The 20,214-nt window shown below is 48.6% G+C and overlaps 1 protein-coding gene across 3 annotated transcripts in view; it reads right to left on the bottom strand.

Annotated features, from left to right (window-relative positions):
- Positions 1–20,214, bottom strand: part of PKNOX1 (PBX/knotted 1 homeobox 1) — a 47,528-nt gene that overhangs the window by 21,634 nt on the left and 5,680 nt on the right. For 2 of the 3 annotated variants that reach the window (XM_065877052.1, XM_065877053.1), the window contains exons 2-4: positions 5,967–6,073; positions 2,362–2,489; positions 173–344 (exon numbers count right to left, since the gene is read on the bottom strand). In XM_065877052.1, coding sequence (XP_065733124.1) covers positions 173–344; positions 2,362–2,489; positions 5,967–6,017 — 351 coding nt within the window. In that variant the 5' untranslated portion in view covers positions 6,018–6,073. Of the gene's footprint in view, positions 1–172; positions 345–2,361; positions 2,490–5,966; positions 6,074–7,026; positions 7,096–20,214 lie in introns of all 3 variants that reach the window. The other variant, XM_065877051.1, reaches the window with a different exon arrangement.

The following is a 20,214-nucleotide window of genomic DNA, read 5'->3' as shown; positions in this document are numbered from 1 at the left end:
GGCTGGAGACCTGGCGACATTCAAGTCACACACGGAAAATTATCTCACGAATTGTACAGTTCTCCCCTTCGGCAGAGCCGCAAACAACCTGAAGTTCTAATTCGAAATTTAAAATTTATCGAAAAGATTAAATTTAGAAGAAATAAAAATTAAGAACATGCAGGTTACTTACTAAGTTGTCAGTTTCTGGATCCTCACAAAAGAAGGGCTTTCCTTCCTTCTCTTGCCTCCTTACGAAGCTCTCAATGTCCACGTCAAAGCTGGCAGAAGTGGTGCCTTCCGAGCCCTGTGTGGACTGCTCACATTTTTCAAACAACAAAGCTAATAGCGGAAACAGCGGATGCCTGGGGGGAGAATTTTTAAAGATGTGTTCTACACTTGCATGAAAATGTTCTAGTATGTACGCATGCAATGTTTTATACGACAGCTTTGCTGAGATGGTTCGCACGCCACACAATTCATCTATTTACAGTTTATAATGCAACGGGTGTTCGTATACTCACAGAGTTGCGCAACCATCACCACAGTCGATTTTATAATCTTTTCATCCCCCAAAGAAACCCTGTAACTATTAGCAGTCACTCTCCGTTTTCCACCCAACCCCAGCCCCAGGCCACCACTAATCTACTTTCTGTGTCTACAGATTTGCCAGTTCTAGACACTTCATATAAATGGAGTCATATACTATGTGACCTTTGGTGTTTGGCTTCTTTCACTTGACGTGCATGATGTTTCCTAGGCTCATCAGTGTCGTAACATGTAACAGCACTTCACGCTTCTTTATGGCTGCATAATATTTCACTGTATGGTTAACACCAGTTGGACAGTTTTAAATTCTACTTTCAGATCCATACTCCATTTTGAGTAGATCTTTGTAAAGGATGTGAGATTAGGTCAAGGATCTTCTCTCTGCATGTGGATGTCCAATTGTTCCAACTTGGACAATCTGCTGGAAACTCCACCTTTTCTCCACTGAGAAGATCAGGTAGACTGATTCTTCCAACTTTATTCTTCTTTTCAAAATTGTTTTAGCTGGTCTAGTTCTTTCGACTTCCATATAAAATTTAGAAATAACTTGTCTATATGTACAGAAATATCCTGCTACAACTTTAATTGTAATTGCTCTAGAGCAATTTTAGGAGAAATGACATCTTTACCATGTTGAGTCTTCCAATCCATGAACATCGTATGCCCTTTATTTAGGTTTCCTTTGACTGCTTCCATTGGCATTTTATAGTTTTCAACATAAAGGTTTTGTATGTGCTTTATTAGAGTTATACCTACATCTTTTTGGAGCTCTCGAAAGTGGTATTTTCTCTTTAATTTCAGTTTCTAACTGTACATTACTGGTAGAGAAATAGGGTTGGTTTCCGTGTGTTGCCCTTGGAACCTGTGACCTAACTATACTCACTTCTTTAGTTCTGGAAGCTCTTTGGTACACCCTTTGGGCTGTTCTATATGTGGACAATCACATCAGCTGTGCATAAAGCCAGCTTTATTTCTTCCTTTCTAACCGGATATGCCTTTTCTTTCTTTGCCTTGCCTCAGTGAAGTGGCTAAACGTCCATTACAGAGCTGAACAGGAGGAGTCAGGGTGGACATCTCTGCCTTATCCCCAAACTTGGGGGAAAACATTCCATCTTCCACCATTGAGTATGATGCGAGCTGCAGGGTTCTTTTGTAGTTTCCCTACATCAGGCCAAGAAAGTTCCCCTCTATTCCTGCTTCACTGACAGTTTTTAATCATAACTGGCTGTTGACTTCTGTCAAATGCTTTTCTGCATCACTTGATATGATCACATTGTGCGTCTCACTGGTTGATCTCTGAATGGTGAACCAGTCTCATATTCCTGGGATAAGCTCCACTTGGTCACTAAATAGTCTTCTCTCTACACGTTACTGGATTTTACTTGTTAATATTTTATGAATGATTTTTATGCCAAAGTTCATGAGGCATACTAGTCTTTAGTTGTTTTTTTTTTATATTGTCTTTGTCTGGCTTTAGTATCAGAGTGATGTTCAATTCATAAAATGAGTTCAGAAACATTCCCTCTTCTTCTACTTCCTGGAAGAGACTGTGTCGACTTACTGCTTTTCCTTCTTTTTGGTAGAATTCTCCAGTACAACTATCTGGGCCTGAAGACTGCTTTTCGTAAGGTTGACTAAAATGTAGATTTACATTCCAAAACTTTTTTTAAAAGATATTAGGAATAACACTGTAATCTGAGAAAACCTTTACCCCAGTAGTTATCACATCACGCCTCACTGCTCTGTCTGGGTAATAGCTCACGTTCCATTTAACCAGATTTTCCATTCTCTCTACTCCTCTGAACACCCACACGCTTCACATCGCATTGCTACCTATAAATGGCCTGCTTGTCTGCATCCATCGGGGTCTGGGACCCCACAGGGGGAGGGCTCACTCCTTCCACATCTGGTTCAGAGCAGGTGGGGTCTTGCTCCGTTTTTAACTCTGTTACTACTTGCATCTGTGAAAGGAGGAAGAGAACTTTTGTTACTAAAAAGAAAATAAGCTGCTACCAAGTACAGTAAGTCCCCTACATACGAACCTTCAAGTTGTGAACTTTCAAAGATGCGAACAGATTATAAACCTATTACAGTACAGTACCATATAGCCAATTGTGTTAGTTGGATACCTAGGCTAACTTTGCTGGACTTATGAACAAATTGGACATGAACTTGCTGTTGGAAAGGAACACGTTTGTATGCAGGGGACTTGCTGTATTCTATTCTCAAACAGAAATGCAGTGGAATGGTAATCTGCCAGACGGTTATATGACAGGCAATAATACGGAAGGAATACTACCAACAAAGTCCTTTGAACTTAATGTGCTTCTAAATGGCTAAAACAAAGGTCAAATTTCCAAAACATTTAAAAATTGAGAGGACCACTATCTGTGAAATGCTTATGATTTTCAAAACTGTAATAACTCTACATCCCTGAAGGGAACTGGTACACATGCAGTCTTTCTTGTCTGCCTCTCCTTGTTACCTGTCCTCACGCTGAGTAACATTGCAGGAAGAGAAGAATAAACAAATAATCCAAGTTTTCTTATCTTGTCACAAAAACAACTCAAACCCAAGATGCTCCATATTTGTGACGGGGCTGAAATTCTCCCTTACCTATCCTTAAACTCAGGAATACACAAGCTATAAAAATGTTACGGGGACTTCCCTGGTGGTGCAGTGGTTAAGAATCTGCCTGCCAATGCAGGGGACATGGGTTCGAGCCCTGGTCCGGGAAGATCTCACACACCGCGGAGCAACTAAGCCCGTGCAGAGCCTGCGCTCTAGAGCCCACGAGCCACAACTACTGAGCCCACGTGCCACAACTACTGAAGCCCGCGCACCCTAGAGCCCGCGAGCCACAACTACTGAAGCCTGCACACTCTAGGGCCCGTGTGCTGCAACTACTGAAGCCTGCGTGCCTAGAGCCCGCACTCCGCAACAAGAGAAGCCACCACAATGAGATGCCCACACACCACAACAAAGACCCAACGCAACCGAAAATAATAAAATTTTTTTAAAAAATGTTAAGGAAAGTCACTGCATCCAGAAAGCAAAGACCAGCTGTGTTTAAAGAAACAGTGTTAAATGTAAGAGGAAGCCTTAAAGATATTACCACTGAAATTGCTTTAAACTGGCTGTGTTGTTTGTAACGTCGGGGAAAAGTATTTAAATCCTTCAACATAAAGAATTCAGTTTACAAATAAAACAAAATCGCTACAGTAAACTTCTTGTTATCCCTGAGTAGATCACCGCCCTCCTCGGCTTCTTCAGGACTGGGGTATCTGGGATGCACCTGCCCCGCCCACAACTGCCACCCCCCGCCCCTCAAGGAAGCAGCCTGTTGGGGAACCTGTGGTGGGGTGGGGGGTGGGGGGAAGCTCATCCACGGAGATGGGAGAGCCTGCATCCTGCCAGGAACCCAGCCTGGTGCTCGGGGCTGCAGCAGAGAGAGCAGCCCTGCAGGTCCGGGCTCGGGCCCTGTTCTCAACTCTCCAACAGGCCAGAGTGAGCAGATTATTTCCATTCTGCTGCCTTTAGTTGGAACAGTATACTTGGGAATTGCTTCTCTCTTAAAAAAATAAACCTGTGCGCCACAACTACTGAGTGGGACTTCCCTGGTGGTGCAGTGGTTAGGAATCGCCTGCCAATGCAGGGGACATGGGTTCAAGTCCTGGTCCGGGAAGATCCCACATGCCGTGGAGCAACTAAGCCCGTGCGCCACAACTACTGAGCCTGCGAGCCACAACTACTGAGCCCACGAGCCACAACTACTGAGCCCACGTGCCACAACTACTGAAGCCCGCGCACCTAAAGCCCACGTGCCGCAACTACTGAGCCCACGCGTTGCAACTACTGAGCCCGCGTGCTGCAACTACTGAAGCCTGTGCACCTAGAGCCCGTGCTCCGCAACAAGAGAAGCCACCGCAATGAGAAGCCTGCGTACCGCAACGAAGAGTAGACCCTGCTCGCCCCAGACCCAATGCAGACAAAAAAAAAAAACCAAAAAACAAAAGCAACTGACTAAAGCCCAATCAAACACAGTCCTTCTGGAGAGAAGTCTGACAGTATTATTAAAAAAAAGCCTTAAAGGATTTATTTCAGGATTTAAAAAAAATGATCGCGAAAAAAGAGGAATCTAAATGTTCAACCTCAGAGAACCGGCTAAGTAAATGCGGTCTGTCTGTACTGTAGAAGATCAAATGCTTACTGAAAGGAATGCTCACAAGCGGTTCTCCACGTCACGGGAAGTGCTGAGCTGTTACAAGCGAGGCCTTTCCCCCACTGCGCCCAGCCCTGCCCTGGACTCCCTGCATCAGGGCAGGGACCAGCTGGAGGGAGACGGACACGTAACAGGGTGTGTCGGAAGGTGATCACTGCCACGGATGGAGAACAAAGATCAGAGGAAGGGACCGGGAAGCGGGTGGCAGGTGGGGAGCAGGCCGTGGGGGTAACCAGGGCCGGTGGGGGGGTCCTCACAGAAAGCGGGGCGAAGCAAAGACCTGCAGGACAGAGCGGAGCAGAGCCAAGGGGCAACCAGAGCCAGGGCCCCGGGGCAGGCAGAGGTGAGAGCCTGTGAGGTCGTAGGGCCCTCCGGGCAGGGAGTCCACGAGGAGCCACCGCAGGGCCCAGGGACAGCGGGGACATCGTTAGATGTGCATTTGAGAAATAAAATCTCTTGGAAATATCAGAGGACTTCCTGGTGAAGAGAGCAGCCTGAAATACAATTCCCTACCTCTAAGAAGCAAAAACACTTAAAACATTTTTTTAAATCAACAAAACCAAAATCACTGCAACAGGAAACATTCCAGGAATGGAACAAAACTGTCCATCAAGGAAAGACCCGACTTGGGAAGGGGACAGGGTCGCAGCTCAGGTCCTACACACCCCCTGAGTCTCACCAAGTGGGGAGTGACAGGTGGGCGAGGCGCCCCAGGCCTGGGGCGGGTGTCCCTAAACCCTTGAGCAGGGAGCCGGGCATCATGACCGTCTCCTGCAGGGGCAGGAGACGTACAGACAGCACCGCAGCTGCGCCTCACGTGCCATCGGACGGTCCCCTCTGCCACCCACATGCAGGGGAACGAAACCGCACAGCTCCCGCCCAGGCCAGCAACTGGGCAACACGGGAGTCTATGATCATCACCACAACCTTTAAGAGCAACGATACTTACTAACACTGACATTAGAAAGGTAAATTCCCAAGAAACTATGACTTAGGGGACTCAAAATTACTGGCAATCTCGGTGTCATTTAGGAAACTACTTGAACAATTCTACCCCTAATCTTTCTGAGCACCAAGATACAATAAATGCACCAAACGTTCAACATTGAACCTGCACCCTCACGGAAACTAGCTTGTGAATACACAAGGCACTGTTCGTGTTTCAGTACTAGGTCGGCTGACTACTTAGGATGTGGAACAGAGCACCAGCGCTCACTTGTTGCCCATCTTGATAGCTGTCTATGCTCAGCGTCTGTGTAGCCATCATGGTGAGTGAGTTCTTTATAAAACATCAAATCATCTTGAGTCAAAAGCAAATGGTGTCTGGGAAGACAAAAGCAGAGAAGCATCGGTTAATAACTCAGAGCATTTCTTGTCCCCTTATTCCACAGCACCCGTATACCTTTTTAAATACATATCTTCACATGGAGAGTAAAAACCGTCCTTCACACTACGGTACAAGACAAATCCTACTCAGCAGCCCCGCACCTGCCTGGCGATTGCGTGTCTGTACTTGCCCCAGGCCCGGACGCATTATCACGTCTCCAGGCATTTGGGTTTATTCCTTCACTCACCCAGCAAACACCTAGTAATGTCTACACATGCGGGACACTGTCCTGGGCCCTGGGGCTTTCCCTGGGCCACAAGGAAGAGGAAGGCCAGGCAGCACACGGAGGGCGTAGGGGCGCTCGGGCAGGGTGACACGACAGAGGGTGAGCGCGCAGCTGGCGGGGCACACGGCTGCGTGGCGGGGCAGGTGCACTGACACTGAGCCTGGGGAGGCCGACCTCAGGCAGGAAGGACACAGGTGAGCTCAGGGAGGCTGCGCTGGGCGTCGGCTCACATCTGCACACGGTGCAAAGGTGGGAACGCTGTCATTCAGCTGTCACCATGCACACAGGTAAATGAGACGGGAGAAACAGGTGGGGATGCCACCCGTGCCCCCCGCAGACAGGACAGAGGAGCCACGTGCAGGGGGACGGCAGAGTTGGGGGGCAGCGGGGGACACGGGAGCAGGTCACACCCACTCATGGGCCACGTGGAGACTGTGCGCCTTCTTGGGGCGGGGGAGGGAAGCCCCAGGAAAGTCTGACCAGAAGGGCCCTGAGGCTCCCGGCTCGGGACGGTCCCTCTGACAGTGTGCGGGGCAGGTGAGGGACTGTAGGGCTGAGGAGGGCGGAGGCCGTGTGGCCGGGGGCCGATGGGAGGAGCACAGGGTGTGCAGATGGCCCGGGATGGGCAGGGGGGTGGGTCCGGGGAGGGTTGACAGTTCCCACCTGAGCCACCGGCAGAGCAGAGCCGCATGTCCCGAGGTGGAGCCAACGGCGGGGAGCGGGGTCTGTGGCCTGGGAGGAGAAAGCGAGAGATGGGACGTTGAAGGTTTGAGACGCTTCTCAATACCCACGAGGGAATTCTGAACGAGCGAGTCTGGGCCACCAGTACAAGCCCGGTAATCGTCAGGGCGTGGCCAGCACGTGCAGAGGTGAAAACGTGTCCTCCAAGATAGCCCAGGTCCTAACCCCCAGGCCCTGCAAGTGGGGCCTCACTTAGAAACAGGGTCTTTACAGGGGTAATCATGTTAGGGGTCTCGAGAGGCGTGTCCTGCCGAGAGGGGGAGGGGAGAGGTGACGAGGGGGTGGCCACGTGAACCTGTGTGAATCCGAAGCAGACTGGAGTGGTGCTGAGACAGGCCGAGGACACCCAGAGCCAGCCGGTCCTGAGCCCAGCGCCGGGAGGGGCCCGAGCTGCTCACCTACAGGCGTCCACCTGACAGTGGCTTCCCAACAGCTGACCTGAACAAAATGCACAGCAGAGGCCCTGGAAGGGCCTAGACCAAGAAGGCAGAGCCACAGCCACGTGGGTCTCGGCTGGGGGCCAACTCTCCACGATTACTTTCCAGCCTCCAGCCGGCCCGCCCCATGAGATGACAACTGCGGCCGAGCCCACAGCCGCGGGATCTAGGCAGTGGCGGATCACTCTTCCAACTCTGAGGGCTTTCACAATGCCCATAATAAATAGTGGGGACAAGTCAACGTTTCATTCTAAAAACATATAGACGTGTAGTCCTTCTCTCTACCAACCTGGTTAAAAATTCAATATCTGACATAACTTGGTACAACTGTTCTAAAGGAAAAAATTTGAAATTTGCGTCAAAAGCTTTGAAAATACATACTCTCTCTACAATGGAACACCACGCAAGGAAGTGGAAAAATAAGAAAAAAAAAAGGCAACTCCATACGACTAACATTTTGTTGAGTAAAAAGATGGGGACAGAGTGCCAAGGTCCCACTCCCGCAGGACACCGAAGGCGCCTGGAAGAAGCTGCCAGCAGATGGCGCTGTCCGCTTGAAAGGGTGGTCCAGGCCCGCCGGCAGCCATCTATCTGCAAAGTCCGCAGGTGCCCAATTCCAGGCTGCAGCAAAATAGTCCTCCATGTTGGGGCAGAAACACGGCCTGGCACCTGCAAGCGGGCAGGCAGACAGCCCCCAGCAGAATTCACAGGGTCACACATCCCGCAGAGCTGCCTGGGCTCGGGAGGAAGCGCGTGCCCTGGTCCCCAGCAGAATTCACAGGGTCACACATCCCGCAGAGCTGCTTGGGCTCGGGAGGAAGCGTGCGCCCTGGTCCAGGCCTCTGGCAACCTCAGCTACTCAGCTACAGGCCCTCCCGTCCCTGGCCAAGGCAGGCCCAAGACAGAACCTGAGTAACGAAGGGAAACCTACCATTAACTGGGAAATAAAGCATCCAACCCAAGAATGAAAGGTCAGCAGGCTCATCTTTGTTTAGCAAAAACTCTTCTTTTAGGCATTATATGAAAACTAAGGTTAACTTGAGATTTCTAAACAATCAATTAATCCCTAATTCTCTCCCCCATTACATAGAAAAGTAAGCTTCTATTATATTCAAACGGAACACCAGTGTCCTCACTTCTTTTTGTAAAGGTTATACTCCATTTATAATTATTAAAAAATATTAGCTATACTCCCTGTGCTGTAAAATATATCCTTGTATCTTGCTTATTTTATACCTAGTAGTTTATGTCTCGTAATCCCCTACCCCTACCTGCCCTTCCCCTCTCCCCACTGGTAACCACTAGTTTGTTCTCTATATCTCTGAGTCTGTTTCTGTTTTGTTATAGTTGCTAGTTTATTTCTTAGATTCCACATATAAGGGAAACATAGAGTATTTGCCTTTCTCTGACTTATTTCACTTACATAACACCCCCCAAGTCCCTCCATGTTGTTGCAAACGGCAGGATTTCACTCTTTTTTACGGCTGAGTCGTACTCCATTGTGTAAATAGATACCACTTCTTTACCCATTCATGTGCTGATGGACACCTCAGTTGCTTCCGTAGTTCTGCTACTGGAAACAGTGCTGCTATGGACATTTGAATCAGTGTTTTCATTTTCTCCGGATATACGCCCAGGAGTGGGACTGCAGGATCATATGGTAGCTCTATATTTAGCTTTTGGAGGACCCTCCGTACTGTTCTCCATAGTGGCTGCACCACTTTACATCCCCAGCAACAGTGCACACGGGTTCCCTTTCCTCCAACTGTCTTCAATTCTTAACGTCACGTGAGGCTCTAAAATCCAAGCCAAAGAACTGCCAATCCAACAGACTTAACAATACCATGGTGCTTAAGGGTGAGACACGGTTTTTGTCCATTTTATTTCTACAAGTTTCATCCAGTTAAAAAAGAACACATTTATGGAAACTGTCACTTTGGTACCCTTTCAAGAGTTCCAGCCAGACTAACACAAATGAAGAAAACACAACTTTCCAATTTTCATGTACAGAAACGTTAAAACTAAAAGTAATTAAAGAAATACAAAATTTTAAATTATACATCCTTTCTCAGCTAGCAATTATTAACTTTAAAACGACAACGCGCCACTTTGCTAGCAAAGATGAAGTGACACCCAGCACCCTGAAGGAATCCTAGGTCTCACAAACCGTGTAATTGGTTTGGAAGGCGATTTGACCATATGTATAGTTACCCATAAAAAAAAGTTACACTCTTCTCAAACTCAGCTAAGAAGACAGCGTTAGTGTTGCAACCTGAAAGGCAGACAAAAAGATGAAAGGTGAGCCAAATCTAACAGGCAGGCGTTTCAATATTTCTAAGCATCTAGTCAAGGACAACTGACAAGTCAGGGAAGAGCCAGAGGCAGACAGACTGGCTGAGTCCCACCAGGTGGAGAAGGCCTTCCTGCTCAGAGCAGACGGTGAGTCCGGGAAGGTCCAGGACGGCTCAGTCTGCAGAGACAGGAAGAGGAGGTGCAGCATGCGGGTCAGACGGTGGAGGGGGCCCCAGGTCAGCAGCACCCCAGCTCCCCTCGTCCCAGCCCACGTGGTCCCCCAGATGAGAAGCCCGACTCGCCTGAGATGACTTCCTTCCTGCCTTAGTGGTGTCTCTAAGCCCTGTGGGAGATTTAGATTTTAATATTTTTGTGTTTAGCTTCAGAATAATCTATGTTTGACATTTAAGTTGTGTGCAGTACGCAAGAAATTTTAGCAAATTAATCTTAGGTTTTAGCCTTGATTCCAATTTAAAAGTATAACTGAGTTACTGATTTTACACATTTCTCTTTTAGTGAAAAGGCACAAGAAATTTACTAAGATTGTAAACATTACTTCATTTATGCAAGTTTACCGACTGCCAGGGTCTAGTCTAGGTCCTGAGGGTGCAGCAGTGAGCAAAACCAAGTTCCTCATCCGACGAACGTCACTTCCTGGTAGAAGGTCTGGAAAGTTTGAGAACTTGAGATTCACTACATGTGTAATTTTAAGTTACTAGATCTACTGAGAAGGTTTTATTTATTTGGTCAGATATTTAAGGTGCTTAAAACGAAAAGTGTATCTACTAAACTTAGAACTAGGGTTCAAAACACATACGGAGATTTAAGTTGTGTATGGGACTGATCATTAAAAATGGCGCGTGTAGTCGACCGTCTTGAGGTGATCAAGGGCTGTCTTACGGGTGAAAGATCAAAATGTACTAAACTTATAAAGAGAACAATGAAATCTATAAATTCTAACATAAAAGCATAGAGAGAAAAACAGGGCTGTAGCTTTGTAGCCTTAATAAATATTGATTTAAAAATAACCTCAGGGCTTCCCTGGCGGCGCACTGGTTGAGAGTCCGCCTGCCGATGCAGGGAACACGGGTTCGTGCCCCAGTCTGGGAGGATCCCGCGTGCCGCGGAGCGGCTGGGCTCGTGAGCTGTGGCTGCTGGGCCTGCGCATCCGGAGCCTGTGCTCCGCGGCGGGCTAGGCCACGGCGGTGAGAGGCCCGCGTACCGCAAAAAGAGAAAAAATAAAAAATAAAAAATATATAAAAATAACCTCAAATAATCTCTTCTCAAAAGAGAAGAGCTCAAAAGCCTCATTTCAAAGGGCATTAAAAACTCACGGCAAGGGGCTTCCCTGGTGGCGCAGTGGTTGAGAGTCTGCCTGCCAATGCAGGGGACATGGGTTCGTGCCCCGGTCCGGGAAGATCCCACATGCCGTGGAGTGGCTGGGCCGCTGAGCCTGTGCGTCCTGAGCCTGTGCTCTGCAATGGGAGAGGCCACAACGGTGAGAGGCCCAAGTACCGCAAAAACAAACAAACAAACAAAAAAACTCACGGCAAGCGGAACAACTAAGTCCGTGCACCACAACTACTGAGCCCATGCTCTAGAGCCCACGAGCCACAACTACTGAATCCCGCAAGCCACAACTACTGAGCCCGCACGCCTAGAGCCCGTGCTCCTCAACAAGAGAAGCCACCACAATGAGAAGCCTGGGCAGGGCAACGAAGAGTAGCCCCCACTTGCCACAACTGGAGAAAGCCCGCACGCAGCAACGAAGACCCAATGCAGCCAAAAATAAAATAAATAAATTAAAAAAAAAGAATGAAGCCTTTTGTTTTTAAAAAAAAAAAAAAAAACTCATGGCAAGAAAGTCAGAGGCAAATAATGTTTCTTATCCACATTGATAGAAAAGAGAAACAGAACCTACACGTCATCCGTAGGGGAATGGTGAAATCCATTACGGTTCCGACCATCAATCACGAACATGGAGGTTAAGTCCAAGGAAAAAGTCTCATGGGTGCTGCCAAGTGGAAAAGCAGGGCACACAATCTGCTGTGCACGTAACTGTGCCGTTCATTCAATCCACAAATATTTACTGAACGTCTTCTCTGGGCCAAACTCTGTTCTAAATGCTGGGTATGGAGCAGCAAACCAAACACAGTCCCTGCTGTCAAGAAACACTTTACGGGCTTCCCTGGTGGCGCAGTGGTTGAGAGTCCACCGGCCGATGCAGGGGACGCGGGTTCGTGCCCCGGTCCGGGAAGATCCCACATGCCACGGAGCGGCTGGGCCCGTGAGCCATGGCCGCTGAGCCTGCGTGTCCGAAGCCTGTGCTCCGCAACGGGAGAGGCCACAACAGTGAGCGGTCTGCGTACCGGGGAAAAAAAAAAAAAGAAACGACTTTACAACAATGTTGAAAAAGTATTTGGAAATTAATGTGGGGAGAAGAGACAGCTCTCTAGGACCAAGAGCGTGGGGTCCTCTCCTACATCCTTTATTAAGTTTGATGGTCCGGGGAATTCCGTGGTGGCGCAGTGGTTAAGAATCCACCTGCCAGTGCAGGAGACAAGGGTTCGAGCTCTGGTCCGGGAAGATCCCACATGCGGCGAAGCAACTAAGCCCGTGCACCACAACTACTGAGCCTGCGCTCTAGAGCCCTCGAGCCACAACTACTGAAGCCCGTGCACCCAGAGCCCGTGCTCCACAACAAAAGAGAAGCCACCACAATGAGAAGCCCGCTCACCGCAACCAAGAGTAGCCCCTGCTCGCCGCAACTAGAAAAAGCCTGTGCACAGCAACGAAGACCCAACGCAGCCAAAAAGAAAAAATAAATTTATTAAAAAAATAAAACTTAAAAAGTTTGATGGTCCTCTCTGTGGAGGTCTTCTGTAGCCCTGGTTAATTAATCCTGAAACACGTCATGGTTTTCCTTGCTACTGTCAAAAGTATCTCATTGTCACTATACTTTCTGGTGGACTGCTGGGTAAGAAATGCGCCCAGTCTGTGCAGGCTAACCTCGTACCCGCCAACATCCCTAACAGCTTATGGAGAGCCTACTGGTTTTTCTCAGCACACGCAGATGCAATCCCAATCAAGATTCCTGCTGTTTTTGAAAAACTCAAAAACTTTCAAAACATCCCACAAGGCCACAGGTAACAACTAAGAAGTGGGTAACGGCACAAGAACAGGTAAACAGGCCAATGGAACAGCATAAATGAGACACTGGACTCGTCAGGGCTGGAAGGAAAAGTACCAAAGATGCAAAAAGCTTTGGAATTTTGATGCTTTTACAAACACCTCTCTGAACTCATCAGTTGCTGCGAAGTGCTGGTGAACGCGGGCTTTTGGTGTTGCTCCACACACACACTGTACGTGGTCGACCGCGCGCTCCCACTCAGCCACGGGCACGCGGTCTCTCGGCCACCTGGGCGGGCCAAGCAGAAGCTCCCGCAAGATCAGAGCTCTGCATCAGAGTCCTGTTTACGGGGCCCACGCTAACGCAGAGACGCACAGAGAACTGGTCCAGGAGGGTCCATCTTCATTTTGCACTGCCAGCATCACAGCGGGGCTTAGTGAGGGCAGGAAGGAAAACGAGGGAGGAGATATCTTCCCAGGGTCTATATATGTGCAGACCTAAGTGAGGCACTTTTAGAGCACATCCCCAAACTGCGACACTCCTCCCGAGATGGGGGTCTTTGTCCCCTCCTCTTCAACGTGGCCTACACTCAGCGACTTGCTGGGAAGCAGGAGAGCGCATCCGGAGCAACGCTGTGTGACTCCAGGGCTGCGGAAGCTCCCGCCGCCATGTTCACCGGGACACTCACTTCTGGAGCCCCGAGAAGAAAGAAGTCTGACTAAACAGAGCGCCCCCTGCGCTCACTGTGAGGAAGCCCAGGCCACAGCGAGAGTCCACGCAGAGGTGCTGGGCTCAGCGGCCCAGCTCACGTCCCAGCTAACAGGCAGCAGCAACTTCCAGATTTGAGAAAAGCCCTCCAAAAGACTCCAGCCCTCAGCCACCCAGCCATCCGCGGCCCGGCGCCCTCCTAGCTGAGGACCCCAACCTTGTGGGGCAGAGACGGGCCGTTCCCACCGCAGCCCTTCCAAACTCCTGGCCCCCAGGCCCGTGAGCAGAGTGAGGTGTGCGGCCTCCTGTGCCCCCGCCAGTAGGGACCGGAGCGCTCGGCAGTCTCTGGAGCCCTGCTGATGAGCAAACAGGTGCAAAGGTGGAGCGCCTTTGAGAGGCCCATCTGTCTGGCTCCCAGGCCCTGCCATTCCCTCTATGTGCTATCTCAGAGAACACAACAGAACTCCGTCTTGTAAAAATTAATAAACAGAACCCTTAATGAAATAGAGTTGGGAGGCCAGCAGGCGCACTCCCACGCCCCGACGGTAGGGCCGCCCGACAGAAAGTGGACAGACTCCTCTTCCCGCCTGGCAAGGCCTCAGCCAAGGAGACACTGCCCCAGCCCAGCCCAGCAGTGAAAAGCCGCCGGATGGACCCCATTCCTCCAGCGGACGCTCGACTCCAGAGTCGAGAGTTCTTTAAAAGAGCTCTCCTCTCCTGGCCACGCAGGGACTTGCACGGGCGCCCCATGGTTGTAGACCCCAGATTTCAATTCTTCGTTGGTCCCGAATAAACCCAATTTTGCTGGAGAAGTAACCAGCAGTCTGTGTTATGGCAACCGTTTCTAAGATAACTGTAGAACTCACAAGGAAATCAGGCAAATGTTTGACAATCTGACAACTCTGATGCCTACAAACGTTCATTACATCAATTCAATCTATGAATTATAGTGTCATTCAAAACGGGAAACACTAAGAGAATGGATGAAGTAGGTGAACCACCAGGCACACACCACAAATGACCTTCAGTCATGTAACGTTCAACGCTACACACACAGGTTACTCTGCTTTGCAAACATTAACGAGTCCAGAGAAAATGACGGCCTGGTGCTAAGTGTACAAGTGGCATCTCCCAGTAACAGCCAAGGTTTGCAAGTCAGACATCTCCAAAACATCGTAACAATTACTGAAAAGGAAAGGAACTCCTCCCTCCTGCCCGATCAACACGTATGAGAAAGACATGATGCAGCCACCGTATGTTGCCAGCACATGGTAACGATACTACCCATGAGCATGGAAGAGTTGAAATGCTGGGCGATGAAGACACCAATTGCAACCGTAAAGTTTATTTTCCAGAATTTCACTTTGGAGAAGAGCCATCTGGTGTTGTTGGTTCAACAACTAAGCTTACAGAAACAATCACCAACCATCACACCTCCATTCCCTGAGCTCCCCGTAATGCCTCCAGACCTCTCTCCCATGGCCACTCTTGCCAACCCCACCCGTCCCCCAAGTCCACTCTCCACACTGCTGCCCCAGCGATGGGGTTTCTTAAGGCTTTGCTGCTTTCCCTCTGGGATCAATTTGCAGAGTAACGCGCTGGTTCCCGAGTGTTCTCAAATAGTGACCAGTGAGGCTGTGATCCACGGGTTTAAACATGTAAAAAATAAGTACAGGGCTTCCCTGGTGGTGCAGTGGTTGAGAGTCCACCTGCCGACGCAGGGGTCACGGGTTCGTGCCCCGGTCCGGGAAGATCCCACATGCCGCGGAGCGGCTGGGCCCGTGAGCCATGGCCGCTGAGCCTGCACGTCCGGAGCCTGTGCTCCGCAACGGGAGAGGCCACAGCAGTGAGAGGCCCGCGTACCGCAAAAAAAAAAAATAATAATTAGTACAGCTTTTTTATACATGTATATATTTTCTGATGTTCCAAATTATCCCATCTTTTTCCAATGTAAGCCCCTTCAGTTACCTCCTACAGCTTTTAACGCACTCTAGTAATTCTTTTTTTTTTTTTTTTTTTTTTTTTGCGGTACGCGGGTCTCTCACTGCCGTGGCCTCTCCCGTTGCGGAGCACAGGCTCCGGACGTGCAGGCTCAGCGGCCATGGCTCACGGGCCCAGCCGCTCCACGGCATGTGGGATCTTCCCGGACCGGGGCACGAACCCACGTCCCCTTCGTCGGCAGGCGGACACTCAACCACTGCGCCACCAGGGAAGTCCTCTAGTAATTCTTGATAGCTTTCTTGCTTTCAGGTAAAACGAGATACTGCAGGCTCATATTGTTTATTTTCTGTGTCAAACCCAGACTTTGCCATTGATCCAAGGGGCTTTGATTCCAATGGGAAATGATACGTAGAAACCACAATCTAGGTGCTGTGTGCTCATTGCTACTGGTTGGTCACTGTTTCTAGCCTTTCCAATGGACAGGGATAAGAAATGTTTTCTCATAAAAATTTTGTACAAATTAACACTGATACCTCCAATTCAAATTTGGGATTACAGGGTATTTACTTTACTTCAAATTAATATTTGTATATCTCTTTTCTTACCCTGAAAATGATTTCCAAATGACAGTAACATAATGACCTATTTATCACTTTATATGTGTGTATGTATATATATATATAGTTTCAAAATAATATGAATATTACTACTAACAATACAAGTACTAAAAATTGTTTAAGATTTCTTTGTAGTTCCTTTGTCTTTAGGATTTATCCCACTAGGATAGATGTACAATCCAAGTTGTTTTGAAGTCACTGGAAATAATAATTCTCTGTGTACTTAAGCCACCAATTCAATTCCTAGTTAGGTTCTTGTTCTTTCTTTTTTTTTTTTTTGGCTGTGCTGGGTCTTTGTTGCTGTGTGTGGGCTTTCTCTAGTTGCGGCGAGCGGGGGCTACTCTTCGTTCGTTTTGGTTCTTGTGCTTCTCATTGTGGTGGCTTCCCTTGCTGCAGAGCACGGGGTCTAAGTGCACAGGTTTCAGTAGTTGTGGTGCACGGGTTTAGTTGCTCCGGGACATGTGGGATCATCCCGGACCAGAGATCGAACCCATGTCCCCTGCATTGGCAGGCGGATTCTTAACCACTGGACCACCAGGGAAGTCCTCTTTTCTTTTTTTTTTTTTTAAGTATAATTTCCATGTTATTGTGTTTCCAGAGAACAGTATTTCTTCAGTCTTTAAGGACTTAGCTCCTTACTTGGGCTCTGGTGGAGGCCATGGGGCAGCACCTGCAGGTCTAAGTCAGGGTGGGAGTGTTCCAACCTTCCGGCTTCCTGAGAACCATTCTTGACTACCATGCTGTGCTCACACAGTAACGTACTTTCACATATAGCTTGGGAAGCACACAGGTGTCGAAAACACTTGCTTCGGAAAAGTCCCTGACGGCTTCGGCCTTTACTATGTTCCAAATGACGAACTTCTTAATGGGCTTATTCTTGGGCATGCATTGGGCACAGCTGGCCCAGCCCCTTTTGACATGACCATTTTTCCTTCTTTTCTTGGTCATCTTAGAAGCAAGGAGCCAAGGAAGCCCTAGTTAGATTCTTTTGATTCATTTTGCTTTAATTTTTAGGTAGTCCTCCCCCCTCCTTTTGATTTAATTTGACTATAGAAGATACGTTTAGAAACCTAATCTATAACCCTGTCCCCTCCCTCTCCAATAAGGAACCTCATTTTAACGAGCCTGGGGTTTAAGCTTTTTTATCATAAGCAAATAGTTACACCCTCTCTCAGATAAGAGTGCACTCTTCTCAGCTCCGGGCCTTCCTTTTCTCACTTACCACATCCTAAAGGTGCTTCCCAGCAGGCTGTCATCACCTTCACTCCTGTTTACAGCTGCAGAGTGAGTACTACAGGTGTAGCAGACTCAGTGCAGTTACTTAACCAGCCCCTCTGTGGACATGGGTGTGTTTCCAAGTCGTCAAAGGGATCTTCTGGAAACCCAAATCTGATCAAGACACACCCACTTAAAACCCTTCAGAGGATCCCCACTGCCTACAAGATACAGATTATAACTTGTATCGCAGCATGACTGGGTCATTACTGCACTCCTCCCTCCCCGCCCCCCATCGCCCCACTCCCCGCACCGCAAGCATACCAGGCCCTTCTAGGTTCTTCAGAGCCCTGGGCTTCCCCCAACCCCCAAAGCCTCTGAGCACAGTTCCCACCCCCATCTGGACTGGTCACCCTAATCCTCGTCCCCTCGCCCACTCCTGTTCCCCTGGACCATTCACATCAGTCATCCCCATCTTACAAGAGCTGCCCCTGACCTCTGACCCACATCTCAGAGCAAAACATGCCTCCCTTTTACAGCCTTTCCTACAGCTGTAATCTTGCATTATTCCGATGGGCCTCGGATTAACTTGTGCCTCTACTACTTCCTGGCAGGAAGGAGCCGCCTCCGTTTTTGTTCACCATTACACTCCTCACCGCCACGGCAATGTCTGGTACACAGCAGTAATTCTGTTAGTGAACGGCTGTCACATTTGACACAGTAAGCGTCTGTTCCATGAAAATCTGACCTAACTCACGCCAGTGCCTTTTTAAAATGATAAATCAGTGGTTAAGAATCCGCCTGCCAACGCAAGGGACACGGGTTCGAGTCCTGGTCCGGGAAGATCCCATATGCCACAGAGCAACTAAGCCCATGCGCCACAACTACCGAGCCTGCGCTCTAGAGCCCGCGAGCCACAACTACTGAAGCCCGCACATCTAGAGCCCGTGCTCCACAACAAGAGAAGCCATTGCAATGAGAAGCCCGCGCACCACAACAAAGAGTAGCCCCCGCTCGCCACAACTAGAGAAAGCCTGTGCGCAGCAACAAAGACCCAACACAGCCAGAAATAAATAAAAATTTTAAAAAAAGAATTACTAAAAAAAATTTAAAAAGATAAATCTTGACTACCTTTCTCCATTTCATCTAAAGTTGCTGGTCTGTGCAAGTTTTCTACCTCCAAGTTCAATTCTTATTTATTTAGTTAGTTAGTTGCACCGGGTCTTAGTTGTGGCAGGCGGACTCCTTAGCTGCGGCATGCAAACTCTCAGTTGCAGCATGCATGTGGGATCTAGTTCCCTAACCAGGGATCGAACCTGGGACCCCTGCATTGGGAGCTCGGGGTCTTATCCACTGTGTAACCATGGAAGTCCCTCCAAGGTCAATTCTGATCATTTATATCTTCTTCATAAACTATCCACAGCTTTTCAAATTGTACATTGATGTTCTTACTTGTAAAATTTTCATATCTGTAGTCATATCCCTTTTTATTTATTTTTTAAATTTATTAATTTATTTATTTTTGGCTGCGTTGGGTCTTCATTGCTGCGCGTGGGCCTTCTCTAGTTGCTGCAAGCAGGGGCTACTCTTCGTTGAGGTGCACGGGCTTCTCATTGCGGAGCACAGGCTCTAGGCGCGCAGGCTCAGTAGTTGTGGCGCACGGGCTTGGTTGCTCCGCGGCATGTGGGATCTTCCCGGACCAGGGCTTGAACCCATGTCCTCTGCATTGGCAGGCGGACTCTTAACCACTGCACCACCAGGGAGGTCCCCATCTTCTTTTTCCTCTAAAATGTACTATGCATGGCTCTAGGGCTGTACAAAAACAGGCCACAGTGGGACGCAGCCCATAGGCCTGCAGTTTGCCAACCCCAGGCCTAAAGTTTAGCTGTCCCAAGAGACATGTTACACTTCACAAATATAACCCCAGCTACAGCGCACTCTCTAACTCAGTTTCGGTGATGTCAAGTCTCTTGCACTTTTCATTTAATCCACACACATGCTGGTGCGTCCAGGCAGCTCCCTCCCTCCCAGGCTGCCACGCCCACCCAGCTAGGCTTCAGTTTCCCAGCAGGGCACCTCCCCAGCTGCTCTCAGAAGCTGCTCTAAGAGTTCCACCAATTCCACTAACCGAGAAACATAGGAAATTCTGGGGTAATTTCAGTCTTAGTGGCTGTGAGAGCCGGTTATGAAGCCAGAAAAGGGCTGGGAGACAATACAAACTATATCTCTAGATTTTAGGGGGCAGTTACTTATCTTTCCCAAAACATTTAATTGATGATCCTTTTCTAAACCAAACCTGTGTACTAATAAAGCTAAGAAAGCTGTCAAGGAACCCAAGACTCTCAAAATTCTATATTCAAAAAACCAGATCCTTTCCAAGACACCTTGCAGGACACCAGTTGTACGTCACTCCAGTGCAATCAATTTTCCTTGTGTGTGTGGGAGCGTTGAGGTGACTGCCACTCGAGAACACCAGCCAAATGTCCCCTGCCTTCTGTCCAGGCTCCATGTCCCATCCCAGGGAGGTGTTCCGTCAAGAACTCATTCTGAGGAAAACATTTATCAAGGTATCACTTTATTTTTCAAGCAAGATTTTGGGAGGTACCACTTGAAGTTTAATATTCAAATAAAATCAGACGTTAAATCCTGTTAAAATCTATCCCCCCAAAATATTTCCAAGCCAACCACCTACGTCCTCAAGAGACACAGCAAAATTCTAACAACAAAGGTGTTTAATGGTTTCAGAACCCATTTCAGTAAATTCTGGGCT

The sequence above is a fragment of the Phocoena phocoena genome, chromosome 4, assembly GCF_963924675.1.
Source record: "Phocoena phocoena chromosome 4, mPhoPho1.1, whole genome shotgun sequence".
NCBI lineage: Eukaryota > Metazoa > Chordata > Mammalia > Artiodactyla > Phocoenidae > Phocoena > Phocoena phocoena.
Note: the sequence above shows the minus strand (reverse complement) of the source record. Positions and strands in the feature narration are given on the sequence as shown.